Source organism: Phaseolus vulgaris, chromosome 11 (genome assembly GCF_000499845.2).
Source record: "Phaseolus vulgaris cultivar G19833 chromosome 11, P. vulgaris v2.0, whole genome shotgun sequence".
Taxonomy (NCBI): domain Eukaryota; kingdom Viridiplantae; phylum Streptophyta; class Magnoliopsida; order Fabales; family Fabaceae; genus Phaseolus; species Phaseolus vulgaris.
In genome coordinates this window covers 42,186,111-42,201,823 of record NC_023749.2, presented here as the reverse complement: position 1 = coordinate 42,201,823, position 15,713 = coordinate 42,186,111, and the positions used below count along the sequence as shown (strand labels likewise).

Here is a 15,713-nt window from a genome sequence, read left to right as displayed (position 1 = left end):
GTGTATTATAATTCATTTTTTAAATAAATAATGAAAATAATTGTTTATTTGTTAATTTTTAATTATTTTTTTCTTTAAAATTTATTTTAACTCTAATTTATATTTTTGAAATTTTTTACATTAAATTATTGTAAAAATGTATCATGTAAATTATTTTTTCAACAAATGTACCCAAAAAAAATTATTATATCAAAGAAATCAATTATAATATTTGTATTTATTTCTTTTTACATTTTTTTTTCTCTAAATCCAAACAATCATATTCTCACCTTTTTTTTTTTCAATTTCTCATTTCCATTCTTTTCAATTCAAACATCTTTAATGACATCAATTTAAACATTCTTTAATAGAATCGCAGTTTCACTGACATTATTGTTTTAAAGTTCATTCGACTTTTTTTAAGTAAGAGTATATTATTATATAAAAACCAATTTTAGAAATTAATTTTTTAATTATTATAATAACAAAATTAAATATTATGTTATAAATAAAAAATTATTAATGTTTAATTTTTTTTATTATTAATAAAATTTATAAATAAATTTATATTTAATTAGTTACTAATATTTTACCTACCAATCTTAGAATTAAATTAATTAGTAGTTAAAAATTTAATAGTTAACTAAATATGAATTTAAAAACTAGTTTATAAATTTTATTAATAATAAAAACTATTTTATATATTAATAATTTTTTATTATTAAAATAATATTTAATTTAATTAATATAATGAGTAACTATTTTTTTTATCTAAAATTAATTTTTATTTAATGATTTTTTAATAATAAATGATAATTCATTTTGACATAATCATAATAATAATTAATTAATCTTTTAAAGCATGCAAATATATAACATGTTAAATTCTATGGGTACTTCACACTTATAAGATGAATAGACCAAATTGGAAGCATTCGTTAATGTTCAATATATGAAAGGCTTTTTCCTTGAGGATTCTTCTCACTTTAAAAATTAAAATTTAAGAATCTTGATGAATGTCAACGGGAAAGGCACTTAAGCCTACTGAATTATTTTACCCCTCATCTGGTATAAAGAGACAAAAGAAAGAGTAGCAAATTCAGGAAGGCTAAGAGAAAAGTGAGGCACATATATGCATGCATAAGATTATTGGAAGAAAGCAACAGCAGTAACATAGCATCATGCATCGTTCCTTGGCGATGAACATCCCATCTAGGTTTCTCGGCCAACAAATGCAGACACAGGTGGACCAAGTTTTGCGAAAACGAGTTCTTGTTGATCCCTGTGATGTGTTCATAAACCACAGAAGCTTGGACACAAAAACAACTGTGGCTGCTCCTATTTATGATCATCTACGCAGGCATGGATGAATTTCATTAAGAGTTTTGTTATTTAGAGCACACTTCTGCATAATCCAAACACTCCACTCACATCTATATTTTTCTCTATCTCTAAATTTTCTCATATCACATTATTAATAATTACTTATTTCCTTTTTTCTACATTAAAATCTTTGGTCAAATTAGATAGGTAAGTAGTAGGTGAAAATTAAGTATAATAAATTAGGTCGGATTAGTTTATCTTATTTAAATTAATCAGATCAATTTTTTAAAATTTATCAATTTATATTAATCCGACTATCAACCTGACATGTCAAGATGTAATGGGCGAACTAACTCGTCATTTTTTATTATTTACACATTTTAAGAGGAATCTTATATTTTTAAAATTAAAATCAATAATAGTAAATGTTTTATATAAAACTTTATTTATATTAATTTTTTTATACACTATTCTATTAATTGAAGTAAATTTTTTATGTAAATTTTATTTAATTAAAGTATTAAAGTTTATTTAATTTTATATTTTTATTAATAAAAAGTTATATTAATAACTATAATCAAATAAATTGATAAAATAATTAAAAATAATTAATTTTTTTTTAAAAAGTGTCTTATCAATCCACGTCTGTGTGACAGGCCTTACCACCTAAGTAACAAATAACGAGAATATTTGGTGAAGGAAAATTAAGGAAAATATATTTTAAAAGACAGTGAGTCTCATAAGTATTTTTACTTTGTTACTATTTTTTTTTATTCATCCTTTTATTTTTTTAATTAAATACTTTTAGTTCCCGTTTTAGTTTTAATCCATTTTCAACCATTCTTTCAATAACTTAATTTCTTTTTAACCAATTAATTGTTAGTTTATTTCAACAAGTAATAGATTATAATCCGCGTTTTAGAAGAAGGGTGCCGAAGAGAGAGAATGTGCAGTGAAAAAAATTACAAAAATAATATTTTTCAATTTAATTCATCTTAAACAAAGAAAAAATATTTAATTATAAAGTGAGGCCCACCTTACGGAATCCGTCGTCTTTGAGAAGAAATAAAAAAGAAAGCTGCTTTGAGAATGTCAAAACGATCAATTTTTTTTTTTCTCTTCTATATTTTTTATTAATATGTATTAGTTATTTTGTCTCTCTAGCAACTAATATTTTTTTTTTTTTTTAAATCTGTTGCCGTAAGAGAAATGTCTATGAATCTTTATTCTATTATTTATAACAACTGACAAGTAATTATTTGATTTAACCAGCCATGTAGATTTTATACGTATGAAATGAGTATATCAGCTATCTTATTTTATACCTTTTCATTATTTAAAGGAGGAAATGTGGCATCTCTTACTTCCTCATTTCATTTTTAAAATTATATATTTGTAAATTCTCTCTTTTTTTATATTAAAATTTGTAGTCTAGTAATTGATTAATATAATTATGCATACTAAAATTTGTTTTGGGGTAAATTATATAAATTTAATTTTATATCATTCTGTTACAAACTCAATTAAGATTTTTGAATGATTAAAATTAAGTGAACTTACATTACAAGCAATATTAGTATGATCACAAATATTGCCTTTAACACTAATGATTTTTTTTTTCTTTTATATCCATCAACATGTATTATTCTTCTCTTTCTTAGGAGTGATTTGATAACGGTCCGATTGGAAGTGACGCTATAGACTCAAAATGGTTCTGATACTATATTACGAAGTGGAATTTAAACCTAACTCAATCTCATAATCGTCTTTTACACCCACTTATATACAGTGAAATATTCTTATCTTTAGTCGATGTAGAATCTCCAACACTTTCACTGAAATTCTTTTCTTCTAATTAATTTTCTTCCTGCCTCACGTGTTTGCAGACATGGGTTTCAGCCTTTTCTGGACAACAAGACTCTGAAGCCAGGTGACAAACTGTTCGATAAAATTAACAGTACAATCTTGGAGTGCAAACTAGGGTTAGCTCTGATATCACCACGCTACTGTGACTCCTACTTTTGTCTTCACGAGCTTGCCCTTCTCATGGAGTGCAAAAAGAAGGTGATACCCCTCTTCGTTGACATTAAACCATCGCAATTGCGCGTCATCAACAACAGAAAATGGACCCTCGAGGACCACCATCGCTTCAAATTCGCCATTGAAGAAGCAAAGCACACTGTGGGACTTACTCTCAACTCTGCACAAGGGTACATATAATTAGTAACTAAATAGTTCTTTATATTTTTTCCCATGCACCATAAACTATTTGTGTTAGCAAAATCATGTTTTTTATGATTTCGGGAACATGACAAAGTTTTTTTAGATTTACAACAAGTTGATATGCAACAATTATTCTTCTGCATTTGTTATAGATCATTTGTCCTCAATGTCAACTTTTGTGACTTAATTATACACAACTGCAATTTAAATATCACTGGTAATACCTTGATATCCATTAAATAAAAATCATTTATTTGAAAACTTAAAATAATTATATTTCAATTCTAATATATATTATTATATTATTCAAATAAGTCGTGTGTGTATTTCTTTAAAATTAAAATAATATTTTTCTTGCACTTTGATATATTGACAACATTTTTCTACACCCACTTTATAATTAATAATACTATTATTTTAATATTTTTTATATTATTTAATTATAAATTCACTATTTATTATATTTTTTTTTCTAAAACAATTATATACAATTCTACCAGTTATAAAAACATAATTTTTCATTTTTCTTAAAGGATTTCATAGATGCCACCATGTGTCGTATATACAGGGTATAAACGTGTACTGTATATAAAGAAATTAAAAAGGATATGAGAATAAAAACACTCTTCCACGTCTCTTTATTTGACTTATTCACTGCATGTGTTTTAACAATAATTGTCATGTCTTACTTACATGAAACAGTTTTAAGCGAATACGATTTTACATAATTTTTCTAATCTTTTTTGGTTTGAAATTTATTATTTCATGTGGGAATGAACTAAAGCAAAATTTTAAACAAGAGAAATCATAACAAATATTTAGCATGGTTGATTCAAATAACATAGTTTTTGTTATTATCGTTGTCCACATCAAATTTGAAATTTGTTTTGTTCTGATTGTCACATTGAATGTTTTTCTTTTAATTTAAATTGAGTACAAATTATTTAAAGTCAAGCTTTATATACTACAGAAATGGAAAAACATACTTTTACACTCATCCAAAAAGTAATAATATATATTAGTATTTTAAATTAAAAATAAAAGAAATTTAATTAAAATATCAATATTGTGTAATAGATATATTTTACTTTATAGATTTGAGATTTAAGACAGAATTATACAAGAGAGAAATATAGATCATAGTCTATAAGGGAAACAAGGGTAAAGGAGAGATTATTGACACTAACTTCATTACATTGTTTCATTTCTTCATTATTTGTTTCCATATATAAGTAGGATTTTGGTAAAGTTAAAAGTGGATACATATACATATGTTTTGTTCCTGTAAAACGTAGGAACTTCTCCGGTATTGTGACTAGTGCTTCTGATATCATCATCGAGAGCTTAATAGAGCTTGAGGAAGAAGAGGTGATGATGCAGCATTCATACTTGCCAATTAGCTAAATTTGTAGAAAAGAAAGTCTAAGGTTTGGTTCTGCAACTGTAACTATTCTTATTTAATTATCAGTATGATAAAGATCCTCACTGTACAGAAAGAAGTATATAAATATGCCTAATCATAATTATTTCTTAATAGCTCGAGTCAATTTCTTGGGCAAAACTGCATTTGTATATTCTTTGTAAAGTGTATATGGATATGGCATAGAAGGAAAAATGTTAATCAATTATGGCTTTTTCCCGTTTCTGTAAATTTTACAATTAATTACAGTTTTTATTGTTCAGATCTTCTGTTTAGATCTTTTGTTAACTATGTTTAATGAAATAGAAAACATTATGATAAAAAAATCGCTATTAATTAATCTAGAAATTCGTAGGTAAAATAAAGTTAACTATGGATTACTAATAAAACTTTTTCATCGCATAAGTATATTAAAGAAAAACTAAGTTTTCCTTTTAAATGTAATATTAAGCTAACATAACTCGAATTATAAGAACACGTATTTATTGTTTGATATTCGTTCTTCTGAAAATTAAACTTGGAGGTTTGGGTGAAGATTATAATAGAAAACAAATGAAAAAAAAAAGAGTGATGAAGTAGACTGTCTATTAGACCGACAATTCAATGGCAGAATTTGAAAAGTAAATGAAATTGTGCAAAAGGATTAAACGCAAACTAAAAACATAAATAAAAACACTAGAATCAAATGGATAAAAATTAAAATTCCAGTAAGCAAAAAACACAAAGTATATATTAGATGGTTAAACTAAAACCACACTAGACTATTCAAGTAATACATAAATGTAAAGTAATAGAATCTAATTCTAAAGTAAAAGTAAAACACCAATGAATTTGTGTATGAAAACCAAGTACAACTGCTAGACCGTCTACTCAACAATCGTCTACTAGATCGTCTAATAGTTCTACCAACAAAAATGGAGCGTCTAATGAAAATATAAAGAACAAAAATACAAAGTGTAGAAACTGTAAACAACATAAATTAAAAAGAAACCATATAATTTTTTAAAGAAGAACACAAGAAATTGTAACAAAGATTGTCTAATGAACTAAAATTGTAAAAGCAAGAAACAAAAATTAGAACATGATTAGAATTAAAATTGCAATTGAAATGAACAGAAATTGAAATGAATTACATGCATAAACTGAAAATGAAAAAACACATATTTGAGGTTAGAATGAGGCCGAAAAGCGAATTCATGTATCTCAACCATATCAAATCAACCTTATATCTCAATGGTCAGAGCTGAGAATATGGTTGAAATGTTCCATCTTAATGTAGAAATTGATTGTTATAGTTTATGGTTTTAGATAACTCCGTGCAAGGAATTGACTTGGTTTGGCCATAAACTATGAACTTGAACAAACATAATACTTATAAACAACAATAATTAAAGAGATTCACAAAGTTCTTTCAATCCCAAAACTTGTCCATATTTGTTATCATTTTACTTCATTTGTTTGGCAAAGCATCACCCATCATTAAATATTATATTAGGATTAGTATAATTATTTACACAAATATATGAAACATATACTTGTATCTTAGCTTCACTTCATCTTGAAAGCTATTACTAGTTTCGTAAATAATGACTCTTTTACGACAAGTGTACCGAGTCAAAATAATAATTTGTCCCTAAGGATAAATATCAGAGTCACAAGGAACAATTATTTAAAATCCTAATCGTAGCATTCACTAAGTATAAGAATATGTACAATAATTTGATTTGAAAGATATTGACATAAGTTTGCGTGAAAATTAAATGAAAACAAAATAAATGAGTAAAATAAGTCAATTAAGAAAATTGAGAATGAGGTTAATCCTTCTTACTCATTTGTAGTTTCAATGAAAAAAAACATATAATATTCCATCTTGATTGACATTGATGCACATTTTAAAAATAATTCATATTGATTCCTCGCATACAAAATTATTAAGATCGTGATGTGAATTGATTTTTTGATGGTTCCATTTTATGGTGACACTTTACTTAGAGTTGGGATTTTAGCAATTTATGGTGAAAACCTAAGGAAGATTCCCACTGGACACGAACTTAAGCAAATGGTTAAGTTTAAAGGTTCACTTCACAAAGACAAAAATGAAAATCAATACAAAGTGATAGATGGAATGCAATGAAGAATGGAAATAGCAATAAGGTAAACATCAATGGTGGTCATGGCCGAACCAAATGATGAACCATAAGTATTTAGCAAAAGCAAAATAGAGACATATATGAAATGGAAATGAATTGAAAAGAGTGGAAAAAGAGTAGCTTATGGAGTGGTTGTGAGAGGGGTTCAGGCAACTTGGGGTGTGGTAGACACCAAGATGAGTGAAGGGTCTCCACTTGAGAGTCTCACACCATTCAAGATAAAATCTAGACAAGAGGATTCAAACTTCACACACTTCTCACACAATTTGTGCAGAGTAACTTTTCTCTTCAAAATTAACATGTGAAATACAATGAGGTAGGCCTCCTAATTATAGGTGAAGGAGCCTTGGAGAACAAGCATGAAGGGTAGGATGGGAAAAGAGCAAAAGGGGCGGCCTAGGTCTTTGACTTAAGTCAAAACCGTACCTAAAGCTTAAAGTTCTAGAAGCTAGGTAAAAAACCTAAACCTAGATGCCTTGTCATGAAAAAGTGGGCTTGAATCAAGTCTATTTCGCTATGAACAGTCCTATTTATGTTAAAGGCACTTATTTTTATCTTATCTTGTTATTAGGACCCCTCAAGTGAGCTCAATTTATTTACAACTTGTTTTATTCTTAAGAAGACCAGCAGGAAAAATATAAGATGCTTTGGTTTGTGTCCATTTCTCCCTCTGGTGAGGTCTGCTAGATCCTTGGTGAGGTTTTCACTTGATTGTTGAGATGACTTCTCATAGTGTGCAACCTTGTTCATCTCCTTGTTAACTTGGTTTGTATCACGCCCCCCAGGTTTGAGATAATTTGACCTCGAATTTAGAACTCTTGCAGATAACATAGTTAGTTTGTTCACATATAAGATAGTGCATGGGGTCGGATGTGAAACAAACTTATGTTCTTTGAGATTGGGGAGTTCAAAAGGGTAAGCGCTTTTTACAAGTGGAAAATAAGATTTGGGGATGAGAGGGCTAGGTGATAAAAATCCTCTCAAAAGGTGAGAACCCTTGTGAGGTGTTTGATGTTCATCCCAAATTTTCTTTGTTCAAGATGTCAAGTAATTAGATTTATTTGGTAATGAAAAAGACAAAGAAGAAGGACACCTTGGAGGTGCAGTTTGTAGCAAGGCACGAGTCAACATGATTGATTTAGTTGTGTAAGATGATATTTTTTGACTCGGTTTATCTTTTCTTTCTTTATCTTTTTCATTTTCTCTTTTGTTTTTCATTTTTATTTGGTCCTCATGAACCTCTTTGGGAGAGAGGGGTTTTAAGATAACCTTGTGCCCTTGGAAGTTAAAAGTCATTTTGTTGGTTAGGATGTAGACCTTGTCTATCATATTGTCATGACCTTCCCAATAGAATATGTGTTGCTTATTGCCACAACATCATATAAAACCTCATCTTTATACTTTCCAATAGAAAAGGCTATGAGGACTTGCTTGTTTACTATTATTTCCCCCTCTTCACTTAACCACTGAAGTTTATAGGGCTTTGCATGAGAGATGGTAGGTAGCCCAAGTTTGTCTACCACTCTTGTGCTTGCCACATTTGCACAACTTCCCCTATCCACAATTAAGGAACACAACTTTTCATTAATGAGGCACCTAGTGTGGAAAATGTTTTCCCTTTGACTTTCATCAAAAGGCTTTAAAACTTGGCCTAGCATGTGCCTCACTACTAATAAGTCTCTTTTACATGGAATTTCATTTTCTTCCTCACTTGGGGATCTAGAAGAGGTAAGGGACTTAGACCTTTGTGAGCTATGATCACTCATGACAACCCCCCATTTGACCATCATATTTCTCTTAGAAGGACAATTGGCTGCAATATGCCCAAAACCTAAACATTTAAAACATTTTTGACTTGAGGTTTTGGGAGGTGACTTAGGTGTAAAAGTGAAGGGTTTAGAATTTCTAGGATTGTAAGTGGAATCTTTCACAATATTTGAAGGAAATTTTTTTGGAGAAGATGTGTTTTTATTTTTCCAAGATGATTGGTAGTAGCCATCATTATGAGAGTTTTTGAAATGAGTTTTCTTTGAAAGTTGAGATTCAACTTGATGGTAAGGTGAACCAATTTTTCCAATGATGAATACTCATAAACTTCTACCACAACTTGGATTTCCCTTCTCAATCCACTTACAAATCTAGCAATTTTGGACTCCTCACTTTCATGCATGTCAAATTTAGTTAAAATTGTTTCAAGCTCTTTAAAGTACTCATCTACACCACTAGGTCCTTGTTGAAGCCGTTGGAACTTCAACAAGAGTTCATTCGTATAATATGGAGGAACAAACCTCACACGCATGCATTCTTTCAAATCATACCAAGAGACCACGATTGGCCTCTTATTTAGCCCAATGTCCATTACAGTCTTATGCCACCACTGCATGGCATACTCTAAGAATTCTAAGGAGGCTAATTTTACCTTTTGGTCCTCTTGGACATTATGTACATTAAAAATTTATTATACCTTAGCCTCCCATCCTAAATAAATGTTGGGGTCACTTTCCCTACTAAAACTAGGCAATTTTAAATAGGGAAAATAAAATTTAGAAGGATGGTGTTTTCATTAAATTGATTCATTCTCCAATCTTCATCTTCCTTATGGATGTCGTATAGAGTGAAGCTCCTTGTAGCTCTCCCATGCTTTCACCTCGTTGGTTGTCTTACTTGTATGGTTTCAAGCCTTTGGAGTGTCTCCTCCAATTGCCTCATCTCTTCCTCCTTTTGTGTTAGGGACCTTTTTGCCGATGCCAACTCACCCATAAGGAAAACCTTTTGGAGAGATTGAAGTTTTAATGATTCCCCTAAAGAAAGATGAGCCATACAAAGAATGAACAAACAATTGGTGAAAGAAAAGTTAGATCACTCTCCCTCAATCTTGCGTCACTCTTGTGTAAAACAAAGAGGAGAAGACACAAAGCACTCAAAAAGAAAGTTTCCCCTCAACAAAGGTCTATCTTGGTGTTGAAATCTCTCAAATGAAAAAGGACAAAACCCTTATCACTTGATCTCAATATGTAATGTCTATTTACATACTAAATTAAATTCGTATGTAAATCCCAAACGTGGCCAACAAGCTAGAGCTACCCCCACCGATTGACAAGAGGTTGGGGCCAAGCAGGGACACCTGGTGCGAGTTCCACAAGGCCTTTGGGCATGGCTTGCACAACTGTTTGACACTGGGACACCAGTTGGCCGGTTTGGTGAAGGAAAGTCTCCTAAAGGAATACCTAGAGCAAGGCCATGAGACCGCAACAGTGTTAACCCAACAGGGGATCAGGGCCATGAAATACCAGTTCATGACGAGGTCAATACGATCTTTGGAGGTTTTTCAGGAGGAGCATGCACCACCTTCTAGCGGAAGAAGTACGCTAGAGAGGTGATGGTAGTCGAAGCACGGGAACCTGACCAATCACCTGAGCCCGACCTCTACTTCACAAAGGCTGACTTACAGGATGTGGTCCCACATGACAATGACTCAGTTGTAATCTCAGTAGTGATAGTAGGGAGAAGGGTACACTGAGTCCTCATCGACCAAGGGATCTCGGCGAATGTAATGTTTTGGTCGACCTTCAACAAGTTACAGCTATCGCCCGACCAGCTGAGACCTTACGATGGTTGTTTGTATGGTTTCGCTGGAGACCAGGTAGAAGTAAGAGGGCACGTGGAGCTAAGGACGACTTTCACAGACGAGAAAGGCGACTTGATCATGCAGGTGAGGTGCTGGAGAGGGAGATCGGGAGAAAGAAGTTCAAACTCGACAAGTCTTTAGGCCAAGAAACACAAGACCTGATCGCCGAAGTGATAGCACGGCATCTGGACGCCTTCGCCTGGTCTGCCTCGGACATGCCTGGCATCAACCCTGATTTCCTATGCCATCGTCTCACTATGGATCCAAGAGTCTGGCCTATATGCCAAAGGCGAAGGAGATTCAATGAGGAAAAACGCCTGGTCATCAGGCAAGAGACCCAGAAGTTGTTGAGTGTTGGCCATATAAGGGAGATCCAATACCCTGAGTGGCTAGCAAACATGGTGTTGGTCAAGAAGGCCAATGAGAAATGGAGGATGTGTGTCGATTTCACGGATTTGAACAAGGCTTGTCCCAAGGATTCATATCCGTTGCCCAGCATCGACGCCTTGGTGGATAGCGCGTCAGGCTGCAGACTTCTCAGTTTCTTGGATGCCTTCTAAGGATATAATCAGATCCGGATGCATCCCATAGACGAATGCAAAACAACATTCATGACAGAGCTCTCCAACTATTGCTATAAGGTGATGCCCTTTGGGCTCAAGAACACTGGCGCGACCTATTAGAGGTTGATGGACAGGGTGCTCGCCCCTATGATAGGGCGAAACATGCAAGCGTATGTGGACGATATGGTCGTCACCTCCCAGGAGAAGGACCAACACATCGCCGACCTAGATGAGCTATTCACCACAATAGCCAAGTATAAGTTGAAGTTGAACCCCAAAAAATGCGTATTCGGGGTAGAGGTAGGGAAGTTCTTAGGGTTCCTCCTCACCAAGCGGGGAATAGAGGCGAAACCCGAGAAGTGTGCGACGATCATAAGGAGGTGCAACAGTTGACAGGATGAATGGACGCCCTGTCACGTTATGTATCAGCAAGAGGAGATAGGGGGTATCCATATTTCTAGTGTTTGAAGAGGAACAAGTGTGAAAAATCGTTCCTCTGGTGCTATGCAAGCCACTGCCAGGTACCCCCCTCCACCTGTATTTCGGATTATTGAGTGGGCGATTAGCTCGGTCATAGTCTAGGGGTAGGACTGCGTCCAGAGACCTATATATTTTGTTAGCAAAGTACTACAGGGACCTGAGGTGCCCTATCAGGCCATTGAGAAGGCGGTTCTAGCAGTAGTATTTGCAACACGAAGGCTCCGCTACTATTTTCAGATTTTCACGGTGATCATGATGACCGACCTTCCCATCCACAAGGTTTTGCAGAAACTTGATGTGGCGGGTCGATGTGCAGTATGAACCGAGGGGACCAATAAAGTGATGTGATTTCAATAACATGAAAGAGATATTATATGGACATGTTATGGATTCAACTTGAGTTGAAATATGATTAGGCATTTTCTAAGAATTGGATCAATGTTCTTAACATTCAAGAACTCACCAAATCACAAGTAACCAAGCCAAACTCATATAGAAACCCATATTATGACAAATGAACCGATTAAAACAAGCTAGAAATCAAATGAACCGATTAAAACAAGCTAGGAAGCAAATGAACAGAACAAAAACAAGCTAAGATGCAAATGAACCGATTAAAATGAACTAGAAAGCAAATGAACCGAACAAAAGCAAGCTAAGATACAAATGAACCGATTAAAATGACTAGAAACATCAAAGACATGTTTTAAAGTTTGTTTTAGAATGGAAATGGATGAAGAAGATGAAAAGAATTAGGGAACTTATGTGGTTGGAGTTCTTGGAGATGAACACGCCACTTGAAGGATGTAAGGCTCCAAGATGAGTGTAGATGCCGCCACTTGAGGTTCCAAGAATGCATTCAAGATGAGACTAGAAGAGGAGAAGACACAAGTCTCTCAATCACTCACCAATTTTGGGAGAGGTTCTTTACTCAAAATATCAAATCTCTTATTGAAGGTGCCTTTCATGCCTTTATATAGAGACATAAGACCAACCAAGAGTACAAGGGAAGGAACATTTGAAGAGTCACCTTCAAGTCTTTTCCTAAATTGGCGCCTAAATGAGCAAGAGAAGGAAAAATCACTTCTTCTGGCTCTTTCTAAAAAACTAACGCCTAAGGTACTTACAAAATAGGTGTCTTTTTTATTTCCCTCTTAGCACCTTCCTAAACACTACTCCTATATGTTCTACAAATTTATACAAAAGAAATTATAAAGAAAGATATTAATTGGAGCCCATTCTTGAATGCTTGTAGTCTTTTTGTTGGCTTTGGGCTTGATCCTCTCTTTACTTAATTCTTCTTTAATTTTTGAGAAGAATAGAAGGAAGAACGTTAAATGTTTGGATGGATGGCCTCTTCCTCCATTAGTAAAACCCCCTCTAACTTGATATCTATCATGCTCCCCGAGTTGGAGAGAATTCGTCCACGAATTCTGAATCCCTGCTGATCCTGCCTGTTGACCAGAACGTTGGAACTTACCTCGTCAAACTTGGATCGACGTGTGCACCGCGTCAACCTCCGTCCTTCGTCACGATCCACCTCAAGAACCTGCAAAAGAACAGAGCGGCGCCGCTGCGGCCGATCGCACTCCAACGCCCAAGTCAGTGACTGAACCACCAAATACTTCAAGAGCAACACTCAAGAACTCTAAAGGAACCGTGCAATGTTCTCTCTCACAGTATGCTCAAGAACTCGCAAGCGTAAAGAATACAATCTGAACGTGCGTACCTCAGAAGTTCGTTGGGAAACCCTTATATACCTGGTCACTTTCTCTCTCCTGGCAGTTACACATCTGGACACGTGGCTCGCATCCAATCGTACACGTGCCATCATCTGGAGCCTCCTTGACTTGGGCGCTGCTTCTGACTCTCCTTTGGCTAAGTTACTTATGCATGATACTGCTCAGTGCATAGCTAACTTGGAGCGCGATCTCTACTGGAATTGGTGAGTTAGGGTGCCTTCGTACACCTTCCCTGTGGTCTTGTCGGCCGCCTTCACAATTTGCACTACCTTCATCTTCGGCGATGTGCTTGCCCCGGCGATCTCTAATCACTTGGTCGCCTGAGTTTACATCTGGCGACTTCATCTTTAACCCGGTGACCGCCGGTTCTGGTATGCTGGAGATCGGAGCACGCCAACTTAATAATTGGCGATTTCACGAGCCCCCCGACTTCCTTCCCTTCTGCCAACCTGGCATCTCGTCAACACGCCTATACTGTAGCTTGATGCCACGTCATCACTTCCGACTACCAGGACGGTACACAAGCCCCCCAGTCTTAAGCGAAGACTTGTCCAGCGAAAAGACTAAAGGAATCACGTCAATACCGATCTACGCGGCATTGGCGCAGAATTCCAAGCGGTTGTACTTTCTGCTTCTCTGACGCTCCACCAAACACTCCTCCCATCGTTCGACACGTGGCTTCATCAACGGTTACCTTCAGTTAACGTTTGCGCTTCCCAAACCCATTTCGAAAAACCCTTAAACTCATTTCGCTCCACTGTTCCATCACTTTCTTCGTATTCTCAGACGCTCCAACTCTCTTCTGCAAAAGCTCTCAACGTTCTTCAACCTCCTGAATCACCAACCTCCTCCATCACTCTTCCGATCATAAAAAGGTACTTCCTTTCCTTCTTCTGCTGGTTTTTCCTGCATTTTAACCGATTCGCATCATCCTTTAACTGTCTGGTGCATACGTTGTGGGTTGTTTTTTTTTTCTATTTCTCCTTCTTCGTAACTTAGGGCTTCATCTTTGTTACAACGAACCTTCGTTCGTTCGTTTTTTCACCCCTCTTTCATGATCGAGTCAGCCTTTGCGAGTCCTGATCACCTTTTCTCTTCTTCTTCCTTTGCAGCTTCCGCAATGACTCGCTCAAAGATCACCCCAAATCCTCCTCCTTCGTCACGAAACCCCTCATCACAAGCATACAACCCACCGCGAGCACGTGGTGCTTCTTCTTCTCAGGCTGAGAGGCCTGCACCCTCCCGCCCCAACTTGGCTCAGGCCACTCCACCCGTCGCCGGGGGAGCCTCCGTGCCTTCTCCAGATTTCAAAAAACTATACCCACGGGCCACCTCGACCTTGCTGAAGGAAACCTCCTCAGTAAACTCTGCTGGGGCGGTTCTTCGACTGACGAAAGGGGATGAGCCTCACCAATCGTTCCACAAGGAGCATGACGACAGAATGACGGTGCTACCTTGCCCCCCCGACCTGCCCGTGTGCGCCGACGACAAGGGGAACAACGGCGGGTTGTTCTGCTTCGTCTACACCACCCTGTTCAAGAAGGTGAAACTTAGGTTTCCCTTCACTCGCTTTGAAAGGGAGCTTCTCACCGAGCTCGACATCGCCGCCGCCCAGCTCCATCCCAACAGCTGGGCGTTCGTACGGGCCTTCCAGATAATGTGCGACCACTTGGGGCTGCCAGCGTCAGTGGACGTCTTCCTCTTTCTTTTTGAAGCCAAGCACCCAGGAGATCGCCTGTGGGTAAGCTTGAACGAGATTGATGGGAGGTCGATCCTCTCTATCTTCCAGCAATCCTACAAAGACTGGAAGGGCAAGTTCGTCCAGGTGCGCCCCAATGATAAGGACGCTTCTCTGCTCGACGGTTTCCCCTTGTATTGGGTAAACAAGGGGAACAAAGAGTCCAAAGGCAGCTTCAGGAGGCCAAGGAGTCCTGATAGCATGGGTGCCTTGGACAGGGACCTATGCTTCTTCTGGAAGAGTGTGGCAGATGCCAACATTACCTTCCTCACTACAACACTCATCTCCTACGAGTTCTTCGAAGATCAACTCGAAGTTCGCATAGGTTAGAACTCACTTCAACGTTTAAGTCTTTATTTTGACATTACCTCTGTTAACTGTTTCTGGGCGTCTTGTGCGTTGTGCGCAAGACTTTGGTTTTATTTTCTGCACCATTTATCTGCTTTGCTGCATACTGCCTTATGCAT

General features: G+C 35.7%; 1 protein-coding gene across 1 annotated transcript; it reads left to right on the top strand.

Annotated features, from left to right (window-relative positions):
• The first annotated feature begins 1,065 nt into the window (after positions 1–1,065).
• Positions 1,066–5,148, top strand: LOC137829861 (probable 2' cyclic ADP-D-ribose synthase BdTIR). The gene is made up of 3 exons (XM_068636831.1): positions 1,066–1,339; positions 3,189–3,512; positions 4,821–5,148. The coding sequence occupies exons 1-3, from the start codon at positions 1,161–1,163 to the stop codon at positions 4,927–4,929; spliced, it is 612 nt and encodes a 203-aa protein (XP_068492932.1). The 5' UTR covers positions 1,066–1,160; the 3' UTR covers positions 4,930–5,148.
• Positions 5,149–15,713: the final 10,565 nt, after the last annotated feature.

Bases quoted from the DNA above. Each gene is read 5' to 3' on its own strand.
- LOC137829861 (XM_068636831.1), top strand. From the start codon at position 1,161: ATGCATCGTTCCTTGGCGATGAACATCCCATCTAGGTTTCTCGGCCAA. The intron at 1,340-3,188 runs GCATGGATGAAT...ACGTGTTTGCAG, and splicing joins ATTTATGATCATCTACGCAG to ACATGGGTTTCAGCCTTTTC. The intron at 3,513-4,820 runs GTACATATAATT...TGTAAAACGTAG, and splicing joins ACTCTCAACTCTGCACAAGG to GAACTTCTCCGGTATTGTGA.